General features: G+C 41.1%; 1 protein-coding gene across 1 annotated transcript; it reads right to left on the bottom strand.

Moving 5' to 3' along the window:
• Positions 1 to 2,121: 2,121 nt before the first annotated feature.
• Positions 2,122 to 25,990, bottom strand: Enkur (enkurin, TRPC channel interacting protein). The gene is made up of 5 exons (XM_048461215.3): positions 25,682 to 25,990; positions 16,698 to 16,843; positions 14,607 to 14,830; positions 9,783 to 9,929; positions 2,122 to 2,516 (listed from the first exon to the last, which is right to left on the bottom strand). The coding sequence occupies exons 1-5, from the start codon at positions 25,756 to 25,758 to the stop codon at positions 2,343 to 2,345; spliced, it is 768 nt and encodes a 255-aa protein (XP_048317172.1). The 5' UTR covers positions 25,759 to 25,990; the 3' UTR covers positions 2,122 to 2,342.
• Positions 25,991 to 26,045: the final 55 nt, after the last annotated feature.

Raw genomic sequence — 26,045 nt, 5'->3', positions numbered from 1 at the left:
AGTCACTAACAAAATGTTGACCCAAACATCTTAGCCTTAACCCTTGCCAAGAAGGACAGTGGGCACAGGAGGCCACTAGACAAAAACTAAGGACTTCCTCTCTCATTCACACGAGTAGTGATGTAAACAAGTAGCTTATTTTTGCTTGATTAGGGTTGGCTCGTTACAGCAATTTGTCATTGGTGACTTAGTGTAGGTTGAAACAGTACTTGGCATTTATAGGCTGGCTGGTCCGTGGTCCTTTGGTCTCTGGACAAAACAGAGTCTGCCCACTCCATAAGACTGAGCTTCAGAATGTGTGCAAATGGTTCCTATTGACTTGTTTCCATCAGAGAACTGTGGGATCAGGTCAAGGTCTGTTACGGCTATTTTGTTCCTCTGGGGTTTAGTGTTGCAGCTCTTAGCTGCACAAGTGGGAATTTACCAGGTAACAGCTTCTGGTTGGTCATGCACTATCCATTATTTTGTATTTGCCCTTGGTTAATAAAGGAGTTAAGACGTTCATAAACAAATCTTAGGATGAATTTTCAAACATAATGACATATAACATTCTCCTCTAAGTATACAAGCTTATAAATAAACTTTCTCAAATTCTCTGTGTGTAAAATGTTTCAAAAGGACTGTTACATTTTTTTCTGTGTTACCCATAGGTTAAAAAGGAGTATAAATAACATAAACTATATTGTTCTTATAATTTGCAGTGCTGATGCCTAGCCAAGTTTTCCTAATTTAAAATTTCATAGGGAGGCCGGTGGTTATCTGAGTTCGAGGCAAGCCTGATCTACAGAGCAAGTTTCAGAACAGCCAGGGCTACACAGAGAAGCTCTGTCTTGAAAAAGCCAATAAGTACATAACAAATAAATGAATTTCATGAGAAAGGTAATTTCTTTCTTAGATATATATAGATTTGGTTCTCATTTTGTGTTGAAGACTCATCTAGATCATAAATCTGTTGCTTAATAAGTCATGTGATCTTTCAAAATGTGACTTTGGGACTCACTAAATGCATACTTACATGGAGCCCAACAAAAGCAGACCCCAACTGTGAAGTGTTGGTTGCGAATCATGGGATGCAGAGGGACATCACAGTCTGAAATTAGAATATTAGCCTGTTGGCATTGTTTTGTTCTGTTCTTGTTCCTTTCTCTTCCCTTTTTGTGGTGTGCTGGGAACCCACAAGTCGTCCTCACCTCCCTCCCCTGTGTTCCACCTGCACCCCTCCATGCTCCATTAGATCCCTGCTATTGAGTTACATGCTCAGTCGTAAAGCGAGTGCACCAGGCGGGTACATTCTCACTGGAGTCTCCATTAGATCCCTGCTGCTGAGTTACATGCTCAACCGTAAAGCGAGCCCACCAGATGGGTACATTCTCACTGGAGTCTTCCACCAATTGTCCTCTTAAGTTTTCTTCCTTTAGACAAACCTTTTTTATTACGCATTGATGTGGGAGTCCCCTCTGTGTGCTTGATTACCATTAATGAATAAAGAAATTGCCTTTGCCTGTTGATAGGGCAGAACTTAGGTAGGTGGGTAGGAATGGACTGAATGCTGGGAGAAAGAAGGGTGGAGTCAAGGAGATGCCATGGATCCACAGCCGGAGGTAGATGTGCTGAAATTTTGCTGGTAGGCCATGACCTCGTGGTGATATACAGATTAATAGAAATGGGTTAAATTAAGATGTAAGAGCTAACCAATAAGAAGCTAGAGCTAATGGCTAAGCAGTGTTTTAATTAATATAGATTCTGTGTGGTTATTTTGGTTCTGGGTGGCCAGGATAAACAAGTGGCCTCCTCCTCCAACAATGCACAGTGTTTTGGATACTGAAAATATTTAGTTAGGAATAATTACAAGTAACACGGGATCCCTGAGATTATGTGTCAAAACTCTGGAGTTTGGAAGCAATATACAGACAACACTTTAGAGGAACAGGAAGTCATGTGCTCCAATCTCTGGTAGTCTTGTGTGGTTTTCTGAACTGTGTTCTGGTATCACCCAGTGAAGAGGGGGAAAGAGAAAAACCTTAAATGCTAAGTGTTTTTATTCTTCAAGGTCCAAAATTAATGTTCATGTGAAACAAGGACAGAGTGACAGGACTGACGTCACAGAATGCAGACCGAGGCTGCGGCTTCCAACTTTAATGCTTTGTTTATAAGTAGAACCGTGACATTGGAGAAGAAAACTTTCTCTAGGACAGTGAATAATTCAGCTATTCTTTCAACATTGCCTACAGCTTTGGTGAAAACTTTCTATTCTCTTCATGGCCCTCTTCGAAAAGCATGGGTCTATTATGACGTCGTCCATGGTCCTTGTTTCCTCCTTCTGTTCCCTCCTGCGATGCCCGTCACTTGTTGGCGATGTAGATGATCTTGTGCTTCTCGATGACGCTGATGTCGTGCTCCAGCTGCTTCATCTCTTCCTCCAGCTTCTGCTTGCGAATCTTCTTCGGGATGGAATCTATGAAGACGGAGAGGGACTGGAACTCTTTGTGCACCTCTTCCCAGTTCTTCTTCAGCCCCTGCAAATGGTAAAGAAGCCTTGAAATAATACGGACACCACAAAAGGAAGAGATGAGAAACTGTGCCGGTAACCAAGAGCGAGGAGGTGAAGGAAGAGATGAGAAACTGTGCCGGTAACCAAGAGCGAGGAGGTGGAAGCAGTTTTAGAAAGGGTAACGTGTTGGTTGGTCCAGGACTTGGCCACAGTAGCAGAAACGCTGCACAGAAGCCAAGCCCTGCCCTCTGTGGTCTGCTCCATCCCTGCGGGGAGTATTTACTTGCTTCACTGTCACTTGTTTCTAGCATCTCATATGTAAGTGCACAGTGGAACCAAGTTCATAGCAAATATTTTGGTCAAAACCAACTATCTGAAAATTGATAGCCCCAAGTCAAAGTTGGTTTTGGAAAATATTTTTCAAAAATTTACTTGAAAAGTTTTACTTCGTAATGCATATTTATATATTTGTGTACACATGTGTATTTATGAGTATGCATGGCCATGTGTATACAAGTCAGTGAAGCTGAAAACAATCTCATGTGTCGTCTTCAGGACTACTCCTATACTTTTTTCAGGCAGGTTCTCTCACAGGCCTGGGACTCAATGTTTAGACCCTGGGATTCACCTTGGATTCTTCCTGACCACTGCTGGCTCACAGCACATGTCACCATGCCCGGCATTCTGATATGGGCTCTGGAACTCAAGCTCAGGTCCCTGTGTTCACAGAGAAAGCACTTTATTGGCTGTACCACCCCCACTCCCCAATTTCACCTCCCTGCCCAGAATTTTCTGTTTTATCTGTATTCTTCAACACGGAAGCCACACCAGAAGCCTGGGTGTTTGACTGGCATATCATATTTTATTTGACAAATGTTATTGTAAGAAAAATTTCAATTTTACAATGACCTTTCATATATCTTTTCAATATATTATGAAGAATAAATCATCTTCCACATAGTCAGGGGGTCCATCCTTCCTGTTAATGTATTCTAGACATGGCTGGAATATCATTAAACATAGAACACATGCTAATTCAATAACATGGTTCATGTTTTATGGGCTCTAAAATCAACAGATTAAAAATTAAGGACCTCTTAGGAGCTATAAATGCCATTTCCATCTCTGCCTAATTCCATTTCTCATCACAGCACACCAGGGGGCTCCACTGACAACATGCTCTTAAGCTACTGATGGAATTCATTCAGTGAGGTTTTATAAACTGGTGCTGTGAGATCATAGATAATTTTATTTACACACATGACAAGAAGAGGCCAGGAGCTTGTGGCTCATCCAGCCTAGCTGGATTGGGAAACTCCATGTTCTGCGAGAGATCCTTTCTCAAAAAACACAGTAGATCATGAAAGAAGTCATCCCACTGACGTCTGATCTCCACACATATACATGCATGAACACACATGCATACACATGCACATGCTTGCATACACACACACATACATCCAAGTGCACACTCTCACACATACTAAGAAAACACAGGCTCCATTTGTAAATTCACAAAACAAGTAAAAGGATGCCCTAAAAGGGCAGAGAAAGGGTCGTTTCTGAAAGGTGAGCCACGCAGGAGACAGGCAGTCTCACCACTGGGACAGCCCAGCACAGCACAAGCCCAGCACAGCACAGCCCAGCACAGCACAGCCCAGCACAGCGTTCACAAGCTGCAATTCCACAAGCTGTGGATTTTGGTGAGACAGCAAGAAATCCCACAGTGTCACGCTGGGTGACTCAGGGCAGCCAGTTAGCATCTTGAGCAATAATCTATTAAAAACCAAGCTTCCTTGAGGCGTGAGAATAGGCCTGGGAGCTTCAGCTTGGCCTGCCACAGCCCCAGGGTGTGGGAAGACTCTGGAGGCGGAAGTGGAAAGCAGCAGGCTGAATGCTGACAAGTCCTGGCTGGAAGTGACAGGAAGCTGGGCAAGGAAGAGCATGGGGAAGGATAATCTGACCCTGGGGACCAGGAACAGATCTCATCAACACAGAATAGTCCTGCTGTCAGATTGCTCTTAGTGTGAATAACTTCTGGACCATGGATTCTGACCTTCACGGCCATAGAGCCCAGAAACCTGACATTTCAGGCATGGTCTATACACCTGACAGCTGCATCTCTCTCCGGCATGGCAGAAGTTCTCAAGAGTTCTTGCTAGTATGAAGACAGTTTCCGCTTGACCAGAACTCAGAGCTGCAGCTCCTTCTCACCCTCCCAAGGCATATAGTAGATGACCCACATTCGAGAGTCATCTCTGGCCAGAGGAGTAGCCACCCAGGGATACAATCCACGGTGTATCTGGAGGGTGAGAGACATGCCAAGCCCATAGGCTGAAGAGCTGCCTGTGGTCAGCAGAGATTGCTGGTAAGGAAAGGAAACCTGCCCAAGTGAAGACAGACCTGGTGAACATCTGTAGTTTTTCAATGTAGACTTAGCATCAATATAAAGCTGGGGAAGGATGGGAGTCCACTAGTTTAACTGAGCCTGAATCCACCTCTGAACACAGAAGTGTCAGTTTTCAATTTTCAAGGGCCTTGAGTAGTCAAAATCATCCTTATCAGAAAGAGTAATGTTGGCGGAATCTCAACACCTAATCTCAGATTATGTTACAGAGCTATAGTAACAAAACCAGCACAATACTCGCACAAAAATAGATGAGCACACTGATGGAAAAGAAGAGGATCTAGAAATGAACCCAGAGATATAACCACCTAATTCTTGATTAAGGTGTCTAAAATATACATTGAAAAAGAGACAGTTTCTCTAAAATATAATACTGAGAAAACAGAATTTCCACGTGTAGAAGAATGAAACTGCTCACACCATGCTACAACCAATTCAAAGATGGGCCAAAGAGGACTTAATGTAAGATCTGAAGCTTTGAAATGACTGGAGAAAAATACAGGTGAAATACTTGAAATCACCAGCATAGTCAAGGGCTCTCTCTAAAGTGCAGGAAATGACCCCCCTCCCAAATTGACAAACGATATAACCAAAATTAAAGGGCTTCTTCAGGGTCTGGAGTGAGGACTCTTCTAGAAGATCACAGTTTGATTTACAGCCCCACGTGCTATTTCATAGCCATCTAACTCCAGTGTCTGGCTATGGTGGGCACCAGACATCTGTGAGCTGCACACACACACACACACACACACACACACACACACACTCTCACACACACTCACACACACACTCACACACACACACACACACACACACACTCACACACACACAAATGCAGGTAAAACACCCATACATGCAAGATAAAATTAAAATGTATGAAAAGTTTCTTCATGGCAAAGGAAACAATCATCAGAGTGAAGAGATTGTGTTCAGAATGGGGAACAAAAACAACCACAAATCAACCAGTACTTTGGCGAAGAAACTGAACAAATAGTTCTCAAAGGAAGAAATACAAAAGCTAGCCAATAAATAGCTTAAAAATGTTCAATATCCTTAGCCACCAAGGAAATTCAAATTAAAATTTCTTTGAGATCCCATCTTACCCCTGTTGGATGGATCAAAAACAAAAATGACAGCAGAGACTGGTGAGGATGTGGGGAGAGGAGTCCTTACAGCTGCTATAGGACAATGAACCGGGTGCGGCCACTATAAAAATGCTGTAGGACTTTCTCTAAAAACAGACACACCACATCCCAGCTACATCACTCCTACATACTGGAGAGATCCTGGCATTTCCCTGTTTATTTATGCAGTATTCACAAGAGGTAGGAAAGTAAACAAACCCAGATCTCTGTCAACAGACCAGATGATGAGGAAAATGGATAAGTGTGCACAGCATGTATGTTAGGGCTGAAAGGATAACACTCAAAACTAGCTATTTTAAGGGAAATAATACAGAAGTTTAGGGACAAATATTACATTTTCTCCCTCATAAAGAGAACATAAAGATAAAATTCTAATATGTGTGTGCATGTGTGTGTGTGTTATATGATCAGAGAGAAGTCTTGAGCAGGGAGGAAGAAATCTTACGCAAAACAGTAGAAAGAGGGGATGATGGAACCTTGCTCCATGAAAGCAGAGGGAGGGCTATTTGTGAGGAGAGGAAAAGGACTGGCCAGAGCGGGCCAGCGGATGGTCAGTTAGGGGAGGGGAACAAGTTAGGACAGAGTATCAAGCCATATGTGTGAAATGCATACCGAACCCCAACACTAATGCTAATTTTAAAAATTGGTAATTGTCTTAGTTAGGGCTCCTATCACTGGGAAGAGACACCATGACCACGGCAACTCTTATAAAGGAAAACATTTAATTAAGGTGGTGGCTCACAGTTCCAAAGGTTTAGTCCATTGTCGTCAAGGTGGGAAGCATGGCAGTGCAGGCAGACACGGTAGCTGAGAAGGAGCTGCTACATGTTGATAAGCAGGCAACAGGAAGTACGTCTTGAGCACAGGAGATCTCAAGACCCCCTTCTACCCTCCGACGGTGACACACTTCCTCCAATAAGACCATACCTCCTAATAGTGCCACTCCCTATGATATGATGGGGCCAATTATATTCAAACTACCACAGTAACAAAAAGGCAAGAAAATAGAAAGGGAAGGAGATCAGTAGGAGGGAGAAGAGACAGGAGAAGGCAATGAAAGGTTGGATACAATCAAAGCACATTAGTTATATGCTTTGTATATATGAAAAATGTCACAGTGATACACACTGATTTGTGTAAGTAATTCATGCTAAGCAAAATAAGTGGGGAAAAGAGGGTTCGAAGTATCTTATATAACAAGGACATCACAGTGAATAGAATCCTTTGGAGGACAATGGAGTTTCAGTGATTTAATTCTGTATTAGGTAAAGCAATGGAAAGATAGGATACACTACAGAAGATACATTGGTTGGGAAAATGAAACAGGTGATTTGGGACTTTGTTGAGTCAGATTAAACCAGAGATCTGGGATGGTGAAAGGTAGAGGACATTGTCGCCCAGGTTTAACTCTCAAGAGGGAGATGGGTCAGTGCAGCTTTTAATAGCACATGAGATGCATGCTCAAGAGACTTTCTCAGAGGGACTCTGCGTCCCTCTGGTCCTTCATCACAAAACCCGAACATGTTTCCACAGTGCACCACAGGGTGCCTGCCACTGAGAGAAAATGTATACATTTATACACTTTCAAATATCAAAGGGTTTCCAAGCAAGTTGGGGAATATTTTCACATTACTTGCTGTCTCAGAAGCACATTTTTTCCTGTAGCTTTCTTTCTGAAAGATAGCTTGCTCTTAACTTTAGAACATACAACAGTGTTTGGATCAAAGTCAACAGCAAGGGATGGAAACTCAATAGAATTTTGTATCATATTGACACAGCCTCTGCGATTTTCAAACCTTTTATTTTGTTTATTTTATCTTATAAAATAGTCTTCTATCCATTGTAGCAATAGGCATTTCTCCTTTTCTAAATTTCTTTTTCTCCTGTTTTTGTACTGAAATAATATTTCAGTACAAAAGTTCATGATGTAAAAATTCAGAGTGCAAGCCATGATCCCTGCCTCTGGACCCCCTGGTTCCCAAACATTCCCCACCTTCCCTGTATCCTTGAACTGGGTAGGAAGAAAGGTCCAGGGCTTATTGGGAGGACAGCAGTTGGCTTTGTAACTGGGTAACTATGAGCTGGCTAGGGAGTGGGGCATTCTGAGGAGTCACCATTTTGCCATTGCTGCACCAAGAGAGATTTTGGGGTGACCAGAAGAGGAAGTCTGTGTGTTTCTCCACTACATCCACAAGGCACAGGAGGGAAGAGCCTTTGCAATCTCTAAGGAAGACCTTCCTTGTTACTGTTTTCCAGCGTCACGCAGGTATAATGACCTGGCTTTTGCAGAGGCACATGCTTTCTGAAGCCGAGAACCAATGAAAAGTAATGGACTAAGAGCCTCCGCTTCCCCAGATGACCTGTACCCCCCATTCCGGCCTGCCATCGCCCCTCCCCCTCTTCCAGCACTATGGCAGTACCTCCTCAACACAGACACCCCTGTTCTGTAGCCCCACCTGGTGTCTGGGTGTTTCTCACTCTGCACTCTGGGGCTCCACTTAAGATCTTTATATTTTGGAGCTGACTACCACCTTGGGACGTCCTTAATACCCACAAACCCACAAACCCACATTCCTGTCTGCCCAGTACATTATACCGAGCATGTCTCACCCATCAACTTACAGCACTCTCTTTAACAAAAACTTGTATCTTTTACCTTTGGTGCTATCTTCATGGCTCAGGCTAATAGTGTGTACAAAATAGGTATTTAATAATTTTTAATTGGTGTTTATGATGCCATCAATTAAATGTTAAGACCCTGAAATGGCATATAACCCATTTTCAACAGAAATTAATAAAAGAGATTTTTTATGGTGTGCATGTGTGTGTACATGTGTGTGCATGTGTGTACATGAGTATGGGCATGTGTGTACTATGATGACTCTGTGGACGTCACAGGACAACCTCAGGTGTTGACCCTTGCCTTCTACCTTGTTTGAGACAGGGCCTCTTGTATATGCCAGGCTAACTGCCCATGAGCTTCTTCCCCATGAAGCAATGCCTTCTGCGTGGGCACAGGAGCCCCGGGATTACAGGCATGCATCACCACACTCCACTTTCTATGTACCCACGTTTGTCAGACAAACTCTTTCCTGCTGGACTGCCTCCTCTTGTTTTGTGAAGTCCCCGGATGCTGTCTGGTAGGAAGCTGTCTTTAAGGGACAGCACGGTGGCAGAAGAGCGGGAGCAGCCGCTTACGATCGATCGCTCTGGGCAAACGACGGTGCCACGCCCTGCTCGTCTCGGTGTCTCACACCTCAGACAGATCTCTCCCATTACACTACAGTGGAGATGTCCTATGCCCCTTTATCCAGATAGAAACAACATATGTAAACTCTAACACCTATTTAGTTAATAATTTGAAAAGTTAAATAATTGGAACAAAAAAAAATGTGGAAGGGGACAGCTTCAATTATTCTAGAGCTCCATCTAGTGAAAAATACCTCAGTTATGAGATTCTAAAAATAAATTTACTGACTTAAGTGATTATTTCCTCACTTTTTAAAATACCAGTTTGTTGTAGGAGAAAATTTGGTATCCTTCCAGCTGATACCAAATTAGATAAAGTATTTTACAAATCTCTGCACTACAGGTTTTTTCTCTTTCCAGAAGTCGACTCTGCTCCGTGCACTTGTGCTGGACCCCAAGGGACACTTGTGTCTGAAGTCAAAGCCTTGGTTCCGGTGATGGAGCTGACGCAGGCTAGAGCGTCAGAGAGCAGCGACTCCAGAAGGCTCACCTGCAGAACCGCCTCCCTTTCTTCGTCAGAGAGTCTCTTCATGGCTGCTTTCTTCAGGTTCTCCTGGATGTAGTTATCATACTCTTCTTGGGCTTTCTTGACATCCTCATTCCGTTTGCATATGTACTCAGGCGTGACACCGTAGTCCTGGGAGGAGTTTTCAGAAAAAAAAAAAAAACAATCAGCATCCTGCGTGCAGTCTTCTCCGAGCATAGCAATGAAGGACTCACGAGCAAGTAATTTGTCTTAAATATCAAAGAAAAAAAAAAAAGACCCAACAAACAAAACCTCTGAAAATTGACAAAAATCCCTCAATTTCTTCCTCCTATCCCCTGACCTCCCCTTCCTGCAAGTTAGAGCCAGTTCATCCTAGTCACTTCAAATGCTGATGCTGGACCAAAAAGCTGACTCAGTGGGTAAAGGTGTTTGCCCAAAGTCTGATGATCTAAATTCAATCCCTGGACCCACATGGTGGAGGCAGAGAAGTGACTCCTACAAGTTGTCCCCTCACCTTCATATATGTGTACATGTGTACACACACACACACACACACACACACACACACAGTAAAAGAAGAGAGATCTTGTAGCAATTTTTTTTTTTTCTTCAGAGTTTCACCAGTGTCTAAAGCTCTAGACCTCAGGGTTCTCAACCTGTGGGTGGCAACTCCTTTGGTTAAGTGTCCCTTTCATAAGTGCTGCCTAAGATCATCAGGCAACACAGATATTTACATTATAATTCATAATAGCAACAAAATTACAGTTATAAAGTAGCAACAAAAATAACTTTATGGTTGGGGTCACCATAACATGAGGAACTGTATTAAAGAGTCTCAGCATTAGGAAGGTAGAGAACCACTGGTCTATACAATTTTTTTAGACATAGTAGCCAAGGCAGGCCTTGAACTCTCATTGTAGATCAGACTGGCCTCCAATTTACAGATATCCATCTGCCTCATTTTCCTGAGTGCTGAGACTAACATCACCACACCCAGCAAGCACGTTTACTTTTAGGAGTTGGCTTTTCTAAGGCTTGGGAGAAGGCTCAGTGGTTAGGAGCATTTACTGCCTTTGCAGAGGACCTGAGCTCAGTCGCCAGCCCAGCACACACTCAGGTGTACAGCACCATTTAGGTCCCCTCCTGTAATGCCTGTATTCACATACATAAGGATACACATGCATACAGAGATAAAAAAATAAGCCTTTAAGGAAAACACAGACTTGGCTTTTCTTTCCTATATTTTAAAATAAATTCAGCTTTTACTAGAATTTCTTATATCTCAGAGAATTATTTTTTGTAATCTAGTTAAATAAAAGGGGACAAACCTTTATAAACCACAAGAACAAACCCTTAATAGTCCCATGCATAACAACTTTAAGAGAAGCTTGACTCCGTTCCCCATGGTTGTTTTGAAAGGCAAAGCTCCATTTTCAGGTTCCTGAGCTGCTTACAGGGACTGATGGTTTTTTCAAATTGTCACCATCTAGAGAAACACCATTTCTCTGTGTTCAGTTCTCAAGTAGTATTTGAGAATCTATTGAGTGCTAAGAATAATAGTGAAGAGAAAAGCAAGGCTTCATTCCCCATTGAATTCTTCTTTTTATGTAGAGAGATGTGTTCAATCAACCTCAGAAAAGGACAAAGTTTGAAGCCTGTACCCGGGGGTGGAGAGATGGCTCAGAAGTTAAGAGTATTGGTTACATTCACAGAGAATCCAAGTCCTGTTCCAGCACTCACATTGTGACCTACAACCATCTGTAACTCCAGTTTCAGGGAACCTAATAACCGCTTCCGGCTTCCATGGGCACCAGGCACACACATGATGCACAGAGATACATGCAGCAAACTACTCATGTATATAAAAGTAAATAAATCTAAAAAAGTTTAAACTACATCCGTAGTGATTATGTGCAGACTTTTCCTTGTTATTATTCCCTAAACAGCATAATATACCAATGATGTACATAGTATTTGTCCTATATTGATTATGTTAAGAAACTAGGGATAAAATAAAACCTATAACAGGTTATGTATGCTACATACATCTACTAAGTCACTCATAAGAGAGCTCTGAGCATTTATGGATTTTGGTACCCACAAGGGTTCTGAAAGCAACCCCCTGTAATACTGAGAGGGTAAAGTATAACAGATGTACACGCTCTGAAGAAAATAATAGCTAAGAAGGTAATGAAAATAGAAGAAATTGAAGATAAAGAAGTCAGGGAGGTGTGTCTGAGGAAGTCAGTGTGGGATCTGGTAACCATGGAAACTACTCATGATTCTCACGAAGTCCTGTTCTCCTTCTGCTTGTGAGCTATGGCACATGCAGAGCACCCTGCCCTATAATAAAAATACTGTTTTAGAGGGTTAGATTATGTTTGGCATAGTATGTTCAGAAAAGGGACCAGTGTTATACATTTTAGAAAAGAAAAATCTGGCAAATGAGGAAGATCATCAGTGATTTTGAGTGGTCCTACAAGCTGACTGGCTGAAGACTGATGAATCTCATCACTAATTGTTCTATTATAATGTCTATTCTCTTTGGCGCTTTTAAGGGGTTCTGGATCATCATATGCTTAGTTTATTTAATGTCATTTAATGCTCATTACACACTTATGATTGATCCAATGGCTTGTCTCAGATCCCAAAGATCCCAAAACTCCAATTTGAAATTGGAATTCAAAACAATAGCTCACTATTATTGCTACAAACCTCATATGCTTGTTCATCTTTAAATTTTGTCCACAATTTCAAATCACAAATGGCATATACTTCATTTAGAACAAACCACAAAAAAAAGGAAAGAAAAAAAGAAAGAGAAAGAAAAAAAATCTACTTGTTTTTCCTCAGATCTTATTACCTTTCCCATATGAGGCTGGTTAGCTTTGTGTCAACTTGACACAAGCTAGGGTCATCTGGGAGGAGGGAACCTCAATTGAGAAATTTGAGCCTCCATCAAAAGGTAAACAAGTCTGTTGGGCATTTTCCTCATTAACAGTCGATATGGGAGTGACCGTTGTGGTGGTGCCACCCCCGGGCGGAAGGCCCTGGGTTGTGTAAAAAAGCAGACTGAGCAAACCATGGGGAACAGGTCAGTAAGAAGCAACCCTCCATGGCCTCTGCATCAGGTCCTGTCTCCAGGTTCCTGTCTTGAGTTCCTGACTTCCTTCATAATGGACTATAAGCTGTAAGATTAGACAAACCCATTCCTCCCTGAGTTGCTTTGATCATGGGTCTATCACAGCAATAGAAATCAAAGGAGACGCTACCCACCTCATTTACTAATCATTAACTCCGAATAGTGAAAAGTTGAACAAATCTGTGAATAGCAACACCCTGAAAATGAGTGTGTGCTGTTTTTATGGCTTGATAAACACACACAGGTAGTAGGTTGATCTGCTGTCTTTGTGTCTGTGATAGATACTTAAACTTTTTTTTCCTGTTCTAAAAGAAAATGTATTGATGTCGTCAGCATAAATAGAGCCATCTGGAGAGGAGGTGGCATGTGCAGTAGTCAACATAACCACCAAAGGAGAAGGAACTTAGGCAATGACAGATCAATAATAGGTTAAAAGTAGCTTGAAGGAGCCAGGAGTTCACTTTTCTCAAAGATGTGATAAGAACCATGAGCACCTAAGAACCATGAGCACCTTAGATGTGCCTCAAGAGAAAGAAGCATCCTGAGAAGTCTTAGTAAAGTTCCCAGCATGTGGCCAATGACCAGAAAACAGCTGAGTTCTTCCAGAGGTGATCTTGGCCTGCTGGATGGAGCAGTTTCCCAGAGAACGGGGGCTAAGGTCTGAGAGCAGTCTGGAGGCTGTTTTCACTTTCTGCACTCATGGGTGGTAGGCAGTAGATCACTAGACACCTGGACTCATCCTCACTACTGAAGTCCCCCCCTCGATCCCCTCCCCTTCCCACTATTTTCCCTTCTCTTCCTTTTTCTTTTTCCCTTTCTCCCTCCATTCCTCGAGCTCTCTCTCTCGTTCCTTCTCCTTCCTTCCTTCCTTCCTTCTTTCCTTCCTTCCTTTCCTCTTTCCTTCCCTCCCTCCCTCCCTCCTTCCCTCCCTCCCTCCCTCCTTCCTTCTTTCCTTCCTTCCTCTTTCTAGTCTTCTTCTATTTCTGGCCACAACTTACTATTATTTGTTATTAATATTTAGGATGTTGAAGCCTCTGTTAGTATGCATTCACATACACACTTTTATGCTCTATAAAATATATAAATAGGGAAGGATTTGTATAGCTTTCCTTGTAAGCCTCTTGGTTTAAAAGCCTTTTTAACAATTAACATTTGGCAAATAAAATATCCCTTTCTGATGAACACTTTTTCAGATAGAAAGCAATGACCCAAATAATTAATCCCTATACAACGCTCTTAATCTTTACCCAAACTCAACTCAAATCAACGCATTTACACTAAAATAGTGATGTGGGTTGTTTTGGAGAGATTGGCAGTCTGGGTGGTTTTAAAGCCTCATCTGGTAAGTTCTCTCATTCTGCTCCCAAGTTGAATGGCTGCATCCCAAGACCTCCTGAAAGGTGGATTTCTCAGGATTTACAGTAGTGACCGCATTTAATGACCTTTTTAACTTACTGATATTAATTGTTTTTAGACAATGTCTGCTGTAGTTATTAAATACACTAATAACTGAAATTGAGGAAGACAGCATTTATATTTTAGATGTGAACCCCACACAGACCACAGAACAGTGGGAATGCACAGGCTTCGTGGTCTGTCCAGGGAGAGCACTGTCTGTCTGTCTCATAGAGACCTCCTGCAGGACTTTGGAATCTCTGATCTCTCGCTGACAGATCAAGGAGTACCTTTTTGTTGATGTATTTGGGGAATAGTCCTGAAGTCTCAAGATCATGCTTGTCTCCTGTTCTTTTGTCAACATAAATTGGTTTGGGCTTTTTGGCCACGCCCATGATGACGTCAGCTGCATTTGTGTTTATGAAGTTTTTTCCACTCTGTATTCCCATGACTGGATGATCGGTCCTCAAGGGCACTGGAGGCTTCTTGGGAACACATCTAATAAACTTTTTTTCTGTTAAATATAACATTTTATTGTTAATTTTTAAAAATAAACATTGTTACTCAATCCTATTTAGGACATCCAGCTATTTACTACTAGTATTGTGGTCTCATTAACGTTATATGCAAATACTTAAGATAAAATTAAATATATATATACAAAATTTATTATTTTGTGTACATCAAATACATATTGCCTTTTGTCAATTATACCTCAACTGTAAATATTCAAATATAAAATTAAGTGCAACATGATCAATTTGATGTTGAAAAACAGTATAAAATAGTAGGAGGGCAATAATGATAGATCACTACTATATTTCTGATGGATATTATAAAGACTACAGCACATACTCAGCTTTCCCATTTAAAATCAGTTTATATAAAAATAGATCTTTTCAGTGTGCTGTCGGTATTATTTTTTTAAGAAACAACTCTAACAAAGTTCATTAAACAAATTAACAAAATGATGTTGGCAGCCCAGTGATCTGTGGATAATTTCACAGAAACCATTACAATGAGTAATTGCTGTGTATTCAACATGCAGCTTTACAGGTTACCAATATGACCAAGATTGCCGACTCCTTCCTTCCTAGTGTGTCCCACTATCCTAAAGGAACAGTCATTAGACGTATCTTCTGCCTCTAGTCCACACAGTCCTGATAGCAGCAGACGGAACTGTTTCACTTAACACAGCCTGAAAAGTGTAACAGTTCCAACACACCATTTTGATATAGCCACATCAGCATGGTTGTTTGTTCTAAAGTGACAGGAGTTGAAGTGTGTTTCTAAGAACTAAGTTGCTCTCTCATCAGGGCCTTTCTCCGATCCTAACTGCACCATGGTTACTATGGTCTGGCTTCATTTACTTCTGCATTAGCTAACTTTGTCTTCTTAGTGATGCTGTGGGGTGCATTCATCAGAGAAGACTGCTCCACATATGGTTTAAGCCATTAGAAAGTCTTTATTAGTCAGCCAGTGACTACACTGGGTGTTTGGGATCTTAGCACTGAGCCTTTCTCAGGGTGAGCTGTTAAGCACAAAAGGTAAGGTTAGTACATTTAGAGACTGTCCAGGACGATGGACTTTGATGGATTAGGCCTTTGTTTTAGTTTTGGCTGGTGGTGCTGTCTAGTGCTGAGTTTTACAGTCTGAATGGTACCTCCATCATGGAGTCAGTTGTGCTAAGGTCTAGCAGCCTACTAAGGCCTGGTGTCCTGTTACAAGTTAGATTATATTACTTCTATTTTCAAAGGGAAATATGTAATTACTATTAAAAAATCTATGGGTTGGATTAATCAGTTCTTGGGGCTGACATTTCTTTCCAGAATTCACATATTGAACCCATAGATCCAGTACCTTAGGATGTGAATGTTACTTGGGAGTAAGGGCTTTAAGGTAATTTAGATAATCAGAGTGGTCCCTAATCCAATCGGATATTCGTTCAACAACTGGTAATGAACATTGTAATTTCCTTCCCTTAATAAAAAAAGACTGGAATCCAGATGAGGGGCAACCTTGTTCATCAGACACTGTACATGGGGTGCTGACCTGTCTGATAAACGCTTAGAATTAAAGATACAAGCCAGGAGACAAGACAACGAAGCACAGGGTGTTTGGAGGGAGAGGCTTCTTGGATAGGCCAAGAAGTAGCTCAAGATGCTTGCCTCACTTGGAGCCAGTGTGGAGCCGGTACCACCCTCTGCGCTCAGTTTACTCTTCCCACTCGCACTTTCCCCAAACAGTCCAAGTCCCATTCCCTGGGAGGTAAAGTTGCTGTTGCCTGTGTATATTTAATACTTGTTGATGGCAAAATAACGGGGTAACTAAATTACCTGCCAATAATTCCAACATTTAAAACAATAAGCAATTAAACCTACTAGGTGGTAGCGCTTTTTCCTTTGAATGTTTCTTTAGAAAATCCTTCGGGGAAGGTACGTCAACTTTCGCGGGCCCCATAGTTTTCATTGCAGTTTTGAATTTCTTCATGTCGTCTTTTACAGCTGGTCTAAACACTGATGTATACCTGAAATTAAAAAATTAAAGTTGTAGTATTTACATTTCTAGTGCGAAATACTTAAAGCTTAAGAACAGGCATACATTTCTGATTGATAACGGAGAAAGGGCATAAAGGCTTAATGGTCTGACTCCACCCACCGCACTTATGAACTACAGGCTACAGGAGGTGCCGGGGCAAAGGTGTTCATTTATTTCCAGCATTGACTGGGATGTCCCCTCTCTCATTGCTGACCTTAGTGATGTGTGTCTTCCCACCCCAAGGCCCCAGCCACTCTGTCTTGCCAGCAGTTGAATCATCTTGGCAATGAACCCACATTCGCTGTTTTTCTCTAACGCTCAATCATGTTACCCCTTCAGTGATTTCCTCACTGCTCTTTAATATTTAGTCTCCTCGTTTTACATGTACTTTTTAAAAAGTTCATTAAGATATAAATACATTTCGTTTTTAACTTTTAGCACTTTCTGCGTATTAAAGCTATAAATTTTCCTTTAAGCACTGCCTTGACTGCATCCCAAACATTTGAAAGGGCATGGTTTACCAGACTTGGAGGTAAACACCTTTAATCTCAGCATCTGGGAGGCGGAGGCAGGAAAATATGAGTTTGAAGCCAGCCTGGTTTATCAAATGTGTTCCAGGACAGCCAGGACTTCACAGAGAAACTGTGTCTCAGAAAAAATAAAAATTTTAAAAAAAGAAAGGAAGGAAGGAAGGAGGAAAGGAAGGAAGGAAGGAAGAAAGAAAGAAAGGAAAGAAGAAAGGAAGGAAAGACATCTTCCATTTTCATGCAACCCTAAATGCCTTTTCTATCATCTTCCTTTAGAAGTATGCTCGTATGTGTTTGCTCTGCTTTCATAGATTCAGAATTCCCAATACCTTTTCACTGACTTCTAATTTAGTTCCACTGTAGCTGGGGAATATACTTGGTGTGACTTCAGTCACTGGAACTAGATACTGCTGTGTACACTGGAGAAGTTGTGGCCTAGTCAAAGCACAGCTAGTCTCGCAACTGCATTCCCGTGGCTGAAGAATGGCCTCCCTATTTCAGGGAGAGGTCATCCTCCTTTTTCCAGTACATGGCTTGGAGAGGGACACACGTGAGGTGGTGAGGAGGGGACACCTGCCCAAGCCAGTCATCACTGAGTCAGCTGGCTCTTGTACTCGATGTTTTTATTGTTAGAGGGATCTTCTCATAGACTACATAGAAATTTTAGCCAATCACTGCTTTTATTTTGTATGTCTGTGTCATTTGATTTTAATGTGTCTTTTAGTCTATATTTGTGGGCTGGTGAGATGGCACAGCAGGTCAAGAGACTTGAGGTTTTGATTTTTGGGACCACGTGGTAGAAAGAGACCGATTCCGGCAGGTTAAAGGCACGCATCACCACCCCTGACTTACAGGCTGGCTGACATTGTCCTTAGCGCCCAGTGCTCTCTTCTCTTTTCTGCTCTTTATTCCCCGTGTCTCGTTTTGTGTTGTGGTGTCTTCAGATTTGTTTTTATTTTCTTTATTAGTGCCTTGGCTGTTGCTGACCCCGCCCACTAATTTCCTTTTGGACAGTCTTCTTCACATCTGAAAGTCAGACTTGTATCTTCCCCCCTTTCATCTCTGCATATCTTAGTCCTGTATCCCTCTACCTCTTTGGTCATGATGTTTAAAATGTCTACCTTAAATGCCTTTGACTTGTTATGTTCTTATTTGTGACATTTCTAGCTGATTAGATTGGCTGCTTTTCTTTTAGGATATATCTTATATTTTCCTGTTTCTTTGCACGCCTGTACATTTTTGTTCTTTTTGTTTGTTTAATACAGGGTCTCTCTACCTAGCTCTGTCGGTCTTAGAACTCACTCTGAAGATTAGGCTGACCTGGAATTCACAGAGATTCACCGGCCTCTGCTTTCCGGGTATGGGTATTTAAGGCATGCAACACCATGCCTGGCTTGCCGGTATGTATTTTATTGGATGCCAAGTAATGCAAATTTTATAGTGTTGATTCCTGACTTCTGTCTTTTTTATTTAACTTTTTCTTCTTTTATTGCTTTAACATTTCTTTAGTTTGAGTCTGGAAGGCAGTTGTCATAGTTGGAAAAAGTGGTAATTTTAAGGTTAAATGTCAAGTCTTCGGCTCGGGAGCTTTGCTCCAATTCTGCCCTGTGGCAACGCGAGGCTGAGTATAAGGAGACCTCACCACTCTAGTCGGTAAGGATGAACTTGGAGCTGCTGCTTTCCGAGGGTGATTTTCTTGGCGTTGTATTTCATCACACATATACACTATCAATCAAGGAGGTCCAGGAAATCTCACGTGGGTTTCTGTTCCTGTATCGGCAGCTCTCTGCTGTGCCATGATGGGAATTATAGCTGCTTTGTCTTTCTAGCTCCAAACTGTCCTCATAATTCCGGGATAGTCAAGGGTTTTGTTTCCTTTCTCTGGACTTTGGCCAGGAAGTTGTCCCTGCAGTATCTGTTAGGGCAACTGCAAGCCAGCCTCATTCCTTTAGGGAGGGCTGAGCTCTATGTCCACTCTCCAGGGTTTAAAATCCTTTGTTCCATGTGTTTTTAACCTGGTGTCCTAGCTGCCTCTGGTGAGACATCAAACCCCACCCTTGCTGGAGGCAGAAGTTAGGCTATCCTACTTTTTGGTTTTAAAATAATTAAAAATAGATTTCTTTTTGTAGAATATTAAATAATTTTAGAAAATTCCCAGGACATAGTGATGTTATGAAAATTATACACATAATGTCTATCCAAGTTATAAACATATTAAAATGTTTGCACTAATATTGTTGAAGCAAATACACTAAATTTTTACCTTGAGGATGTGGAATTTGGGGAAATCTGTTTTCTTCCTTGTCTGTTTCTAACTTGGGTTTTTAACTTTGACACTCTCATGTTTGTATAAATCCACTCTGATCACACCCCCCTTCTCGACACCAGTTATCCTGCCTTTCTCAGTTCACGCTCACGTGGATACACAAGTGTGTTTGCAAAAACAAACTGTTTCTATGCTTTTGGGCCTTTCCTTACCCGTGAACTCAGTAGCTGGGAACATTATGGAAATGAATGAGTCAAAAGACAACTTCAGGAAGCACTCATCAGCCAAACCTGTGCCTTTAGCTTCTGTGGAAGCAGGCAGAGGTGTCACCACCAATGACGTGATTTCCTTTTCTGTGAAGCAGGGTGTGTCTACAGCCACCTTCTTCTTAGCTTGAAAACTTGTGACTCAGTCCTTTTCCCATGTATATGAATCAAAAACATACTCATTGGTTACATAAAGCGCTGATATTTTTATTTTATATTGGTAACATCTTTTGTTTCAAATTAATTGCAAATGAGCAATAATCTTGGCTTCCTTCATTTCTCCAATTGATTTTCTGGTATAAATTCAGTGTCTGTTTATCTATATGAGTTGTAATTTTAATTTGGTGTTGTAGTCTTTCTTTTTAATTTTTCTTCTCCATAGTGCACTAACAGACATCAAAATTCTCAACTTTCCTTATATATATCTATTTCTCTTTTTTTGAGATTTAGACTATAATTACATAATTTCTCGCTTTCCTTTCCTTCCTCCTAACCATTCATGTGCTCCTCTTGCTCTTTATCAGATTCATGGACTATTTTACATTACATATTGTTTCATGGATATGTGTATGTGTGTATATGCAACTTTATTTTTAAAGTATGATATAGTGTGATACATTTTCATACAAAGATTATTCTTATATTTAAATTATAATAAGGTAATTTAAATATTAAGAGTATCTCTGGCTGTCCTGGAACTCACTTTTGTTGTAGAATATATTTTAAGGTGTGTTGCATTTGTTTATGCTGTGGAACATTTGTTTTAATGATGCAAAAATGTGTTGCACTCTTTTATGTTGCATTTGTTTAACTCTGTGAAGCTGTTACTCTTTGTCTAAAAACACCTGTGGTGTAATAAGATGGCCAATGGTTAGGCAGGAGAAAGGGTAGGCAGTGCTGGAAGGCAGAGAGAATGAATGGAAGAAGAAATCTGAGGGAAGAAGGAGCAAGAGAACGAGAGGATGACTCCAGGGCCAGCCACCCAGCGGCACAGCAAGCCACAGAGCAAGAAGTAAAGAAACGGATACTGAAAGGCAGAAAATGAAAGTCAAGAGGCTGAAGGTCTATGGGATAATTTAGGTTAAGTAAAGCTGGCTAGAAACAAGCTTAGCTAAGGTCAGGCATTTATAATAAGAAGAATAAGTCCTTTATTTGGTAGCTGGGCGGCACCCCCCCCAAAAAGACCAAAGAGCAAAGAGCCTCAAAGAGTAAAGAATAATAAGAGTGGAAAATGACCAACAAGGAGTTGGAGAGATGGCTCAGAGGTTAAGATCACTGGCTGCTGTTCCTCCAGAGGTCCTGAGTTTAATTCAAAGCAACCACATGACAGCTCACAATCATATAGAATGAGATCTGGTGTCATCTTCTGGGGTATAGTTACAATGCAGACAGAAAACTGTATACATAATAAATAAATGACCAACAACGTTTTGGTGTTCCAACGTGGAGCTAGAGCAAAAGAAAATCTAGCTACAAGCTCTGTTGACCAGCCTGACCTTGAACTCACAGAGCTCCATCCCTCTGCCTGCCCTGCTGGGATTAAAGGTACAAGCACACACCACCACCGCTCAGCTATGCTTATCATTTCAAATAGCTACATTTCAATACATTTTTGAAATTATATGGCTTTACTAGAAAGATGTAGCAGGCAGTTTTATCAGACAAGTGAATTTGTTGTCTACTCATTTTAGACTAGAACTAAAGATGAACTAGAGATGACTCATTTTGAAATTAAAACTGTCATCCTCAAGTAAGATACTATAACTTTTTATTGCTAACAATCACCATATAGTTATCCATTTTATAAATTTAAAAGGACACACAAAGAGGTAACCTGCTCAAACGTGCTGGCAATGTGAGAGAACAAGATTCTCCTTTTACTGAACAAGACACCTGAGAAACCACAGTGTGCGAGGGAGGAGTTAATGTGCTTTTGCTTTTGCTTTTAGATGAATATTGACGCTGGAGCGTGAACTGTGTTAGAAAGTCCTCCAAATTATTTCTTGAGGAGATTGTTTTTACATTTAGTTAGATACTGCGTAAGTTCACACACAGGCATTGAAATGCTTTTCAATTCATCCTTTTGATTATATAAAGTAATTAATTTTTCAAAAATAGATGATACTATATTTCCAGAATGGTTAGTTGTGATAGGTATGCTCTGAACTGAATTTATCACCAGTAATGCAGGGATGCTTCATTGAGTGACGTTAAGATTTCTCATAAGCTATTGAGAAAAAATAGTTGACAAATATCAGGCAATCACTCTCCGCATCTGGATTCCTGCTGCTCGATACTTGTGGATATTAAACACTTGCAATGGGGCTAGTGCCACATACTGAAGGATGGTGGTGAAGATCATTGAACTAAACAACATACCTCATAAAGTTTAATTTTGCTTTTGCCTTCTTTAAAAAGGACTGAGAAAATGTTTTAGTGCTTTACATTTCTATTGGACAATGTTGTCCCAAATACCAGAAAAATATGCCCAATTTAACTTCGGAACAGCATTTTTTGTTCAAATTGTTTTCATTAAATTATGCTGGCACTAGGGCCACTACTAGACCATTGAAGCTCTGCACATTCCTTGTGGGGCTGATGCTGACCCCTGTCCTCATCCCACAACGTGTCCTCTGTCCAGGAACCACGAGGGTGAACATCCATGGCTCCCTATAAAGGGCACCATATTCTGCTCGGCTACAGTTTAACTTGCTTGTGACATATGACTTGGAGCACATTTCTTTCTTTGTGGGTGACTGATGGCTTTCTGTAGCTGTGAGTCAGACCCAAGTGAGACAGACACAAGACTTCCAAGCTCACCTTCCGTGTTCCTCATCTGTAAGGCCACCACAGTTCTATGGCACCATTTCTCTTCTCTGGTAATCTCACCACAACACTTCTTGTTGTATGGGAAGAGAACAGTGTATGGACACTTACCAGTGTCCGAGACGTGAGACGCTATCGGTAGCAGAGGCAAACACTTTACGGAAGCTGCGGCACTCCGCCAGTCCCCTTTCTCTCTCTGGGCTTGCGCAAGCTTTGGACCTTGCAGTCCGACTGACGTCTTAGCTCCTGCCCTTCTTCCCTGCTTCGACTTTTTGGACCCAAGTGTTCTCTTCCATAAAATTAAAATATACTGATTGTCTAGTAGAGTTGTGGGAATGGATGATGATGGTGAAAAATGTGTCTGAAACATCAGCAGTAATTATATATTGGACATGATTCTTTGGGGAGCGCCATTGCAACCCTGTGTTTCTTCTTACTAGTAGACATGTATATTAAGGTTTTTTTGTTTTGTTTTCTGAGACAGGGTTTCTCCTGTGTAGCCCTGGTTGTCCTGGAACTTGATCTGTAGACCAGGCTGGCCTTGAATTTAGAGATCTGCCTTCCTCTGCCTCCCGAGTGCTGGAATTAAAGGTGTGTGCCACCATGCCCAGTTCAGTTAAATTTTAAAACTAAATCAATTTAATACTTTGTTTTTACTGAGTCCTGGATAGAATAAAGACAAAGGCTTACTCGCTAAAAATTTGAATTCTGGTGAATCTAATAACTGATGTCTTAAAATGACTTTTCGTATCACAATATATTACATGGGTTGTTTGCATAAGATGGTAGACCTTGTTCTGTAATTGAATAATGTTCTGAACAGGTTCACTTATCTACAAATTTTCTTGGCAGCTCACTTTAACTGGCAGTGTTGGCATGTTTTCTTTCCTTGGTGGTTTGTATGTAGAATTCCAGTGAGGTGTGCTAACAGTTCTTACTGTGTGTTATCAAGAGAAATGTGGGTAAAAGGTGGTGACTCAGATGAACATGGCAGCTGCAATTTTCCTTGTTGACAAAACCCCACCTGCAATTGCGACCTTCTCTTCATATGTTAGAAAGTGAAAACTGTTGTTTTTTAAATATGTCTTCCACTCATGTATTTGAAACTTTCATTAGGGTTTTAAATAATATATTACTTTATGCTTAATCAACATTTTAATGTTTATATTTCTGTTCAACAAGAAAACTTTTATCTGTGACATGTGGGACATCGCAGTGCAGCAAGAGATGAGTCTAAGCCAGTGTTTCAACCCATGGCAACCTCCCCGGGAGCTCAGATTATTATTATTCAGGGATGTAAACAGGATTTGCACATTTAAATCTTTTCTTGTGATCAAGGCTATTAATGAGAAGGCCGAGGGGAAGAAGTTCATGTTAGCGTGGTGAAGAAAAGTGATGAAGTGTTTGGGCATCATTTTTAAGAAACCAATCAGTAGTTTGCATGTCTGGCATCTTGTCAAAACCCTATAACCATTATTGCTAACTGTGAAAATTGACTTCACCTAACAGAATTGTTTAGAGCACCTCCTTTATTCCTTCTCATCCTAAGTCCTTTTTTTTGTACTTATTTCTCAGAATAAAACCAAAAATAAATGTATGCTGTCACTGCAACATGTGCAAGAACACTAGGGCACTGTTATACACAGAGCAGGGGCCAAATGATTACTGTTCAAAAACAACAAAATTCCCAGGTGCAGTAAAACCTTACTAATTAACAGAATGCTAACTAATAAAATAATTTGACATCCGAAGTCAGCATTCCACAGAAGGTGGTTCCTTTCACTATGTTACAGAGAGGTAGAAGCTTGTCTTGTACAGCATAGGGAAATTTTGGACCAAACTTATCTATAAGTAATGTGAACCCTGTGAACTCCAGTGTGTCAGCATTTACATTACTGCCTGACCTCAACTAGATTTTGATAAGTAGATGGAAGTATAATATTCGTGGCTGCTCTGGTTTAAGCTACTCAGGCTTAAAGCAGAAGGAGCACACTTTGCTGCCACACCCCAGGCGACAAGAAGTTGACCTCAGATATTCCGTTTCATTTATTGTTCAAATCTGAAAACAACTGGAAATTGGCTGGACACCCCCCAAATAACTTGTGAGCTCAGAGGGTTGGTTTCTTTTCTTGGTTGTTTGATTTTAGAGACAGGGTCTGCCTTTGTAACTCAGGCTAGTCTTGAACTCAGATTCCTGGGTGCTGATTCTTTTAAAGTAGCTGTTACTTTCGTGAGTCAAAACGAGACTGCCCTCTTCTCCCCTTTCAGACTTCAGTAGAGTTTAATAAATAGTTATAGGGCAGAGTATCTGGGATATTTATTTTGATGTTTCCTTTTTGAGATTTGGAGATTTGTAGGGGTCTAACAAATACATTAAACATTCCCTCAATTATATAGTTTGGAATTTCTATCCATGCAACTATATTCCTTCTATTAAACCATAAGATCTGAAAAAATCATAGAAAATACTCCCTAGTTCACCATCTTTGCTTAACCAATTCAAGTAAGAAACAGATGAGAATTTAGACAGGTAGTTGAGGCCAAGAATGCAAAAGGAGAAATCGTGATGTCAAATACAACATGGAATTCTTAAAGTTAGACATAGAATTTCTTAAAACATTGATAAAACTGACATTTCTTTTTTCAATGACATGAAATTTCGCACTGGACACCACACCATCAAACTGAATCAATAATTACGTATTAGCAGGAGACTATGGCCATAAAATGACCGTCTCACAGCACCCTCCCACCTTCTCTGAGATTATGAGAAGCTAAACAGACCTGTTAACCTGTTCCTAAGAAGTTGCCACCCAAGGTTACTTCATTAAAACAAAAATATATTTTAATTTAAGAAGTCCTAAGATATGTAAGCCCAGTAAGTCCTTAAAGGGAAGATTTACAATCTTTCTCTGAGTTGGTCACTTTTGCTTACCACATACCTAGGAGGCTGGGGCGGCTCCACTGAGTCATTGGGTATGAGGTTATAAATACTCTCGGAAGTGCAGGGTGGATCCATGGCCACCGAGGATTCCTTAATAACTACTCAACTTTTGACTCCCGATCCCACTGTCTCTGCTCCTTTTCTCGCCGCTTTTTTCTCTTCTTGCTCTCTTAACAAGGAACTAAAATTTCTCTTTCGCATAATAATCTCCCTTTGACCCTTTCATAGCAACCCCTTTTCGGAAGAACCTATTCTGCTCCTCCAGAGACTGCCTAGCGTTGTTGACCGCGTGGTTGCTGTGGAAACAGTTGCTAGGTAACGGGCAGTGGCGGGCTGGTTCTCTCTGATCCCTGTTTTGTAAC

This window comes from Myodes glareolus, chromosome 14 (assembly GCF_982192425.1).
Source record: "Myodes glareolus chromosome 14, mMyoGla1.1, whole genome shotgun sequence".
NCBI lineage: Eukaryota > Metazoa > Chordata > Mammalia > Rodentia > Cricetidae > Myodes > Myodes glareolus.
The sequence above is the reverse complement of the archived record's forward strand: the minus strand, read 5'-3'. Positions and strand labels throughout refer to the sequence as shown.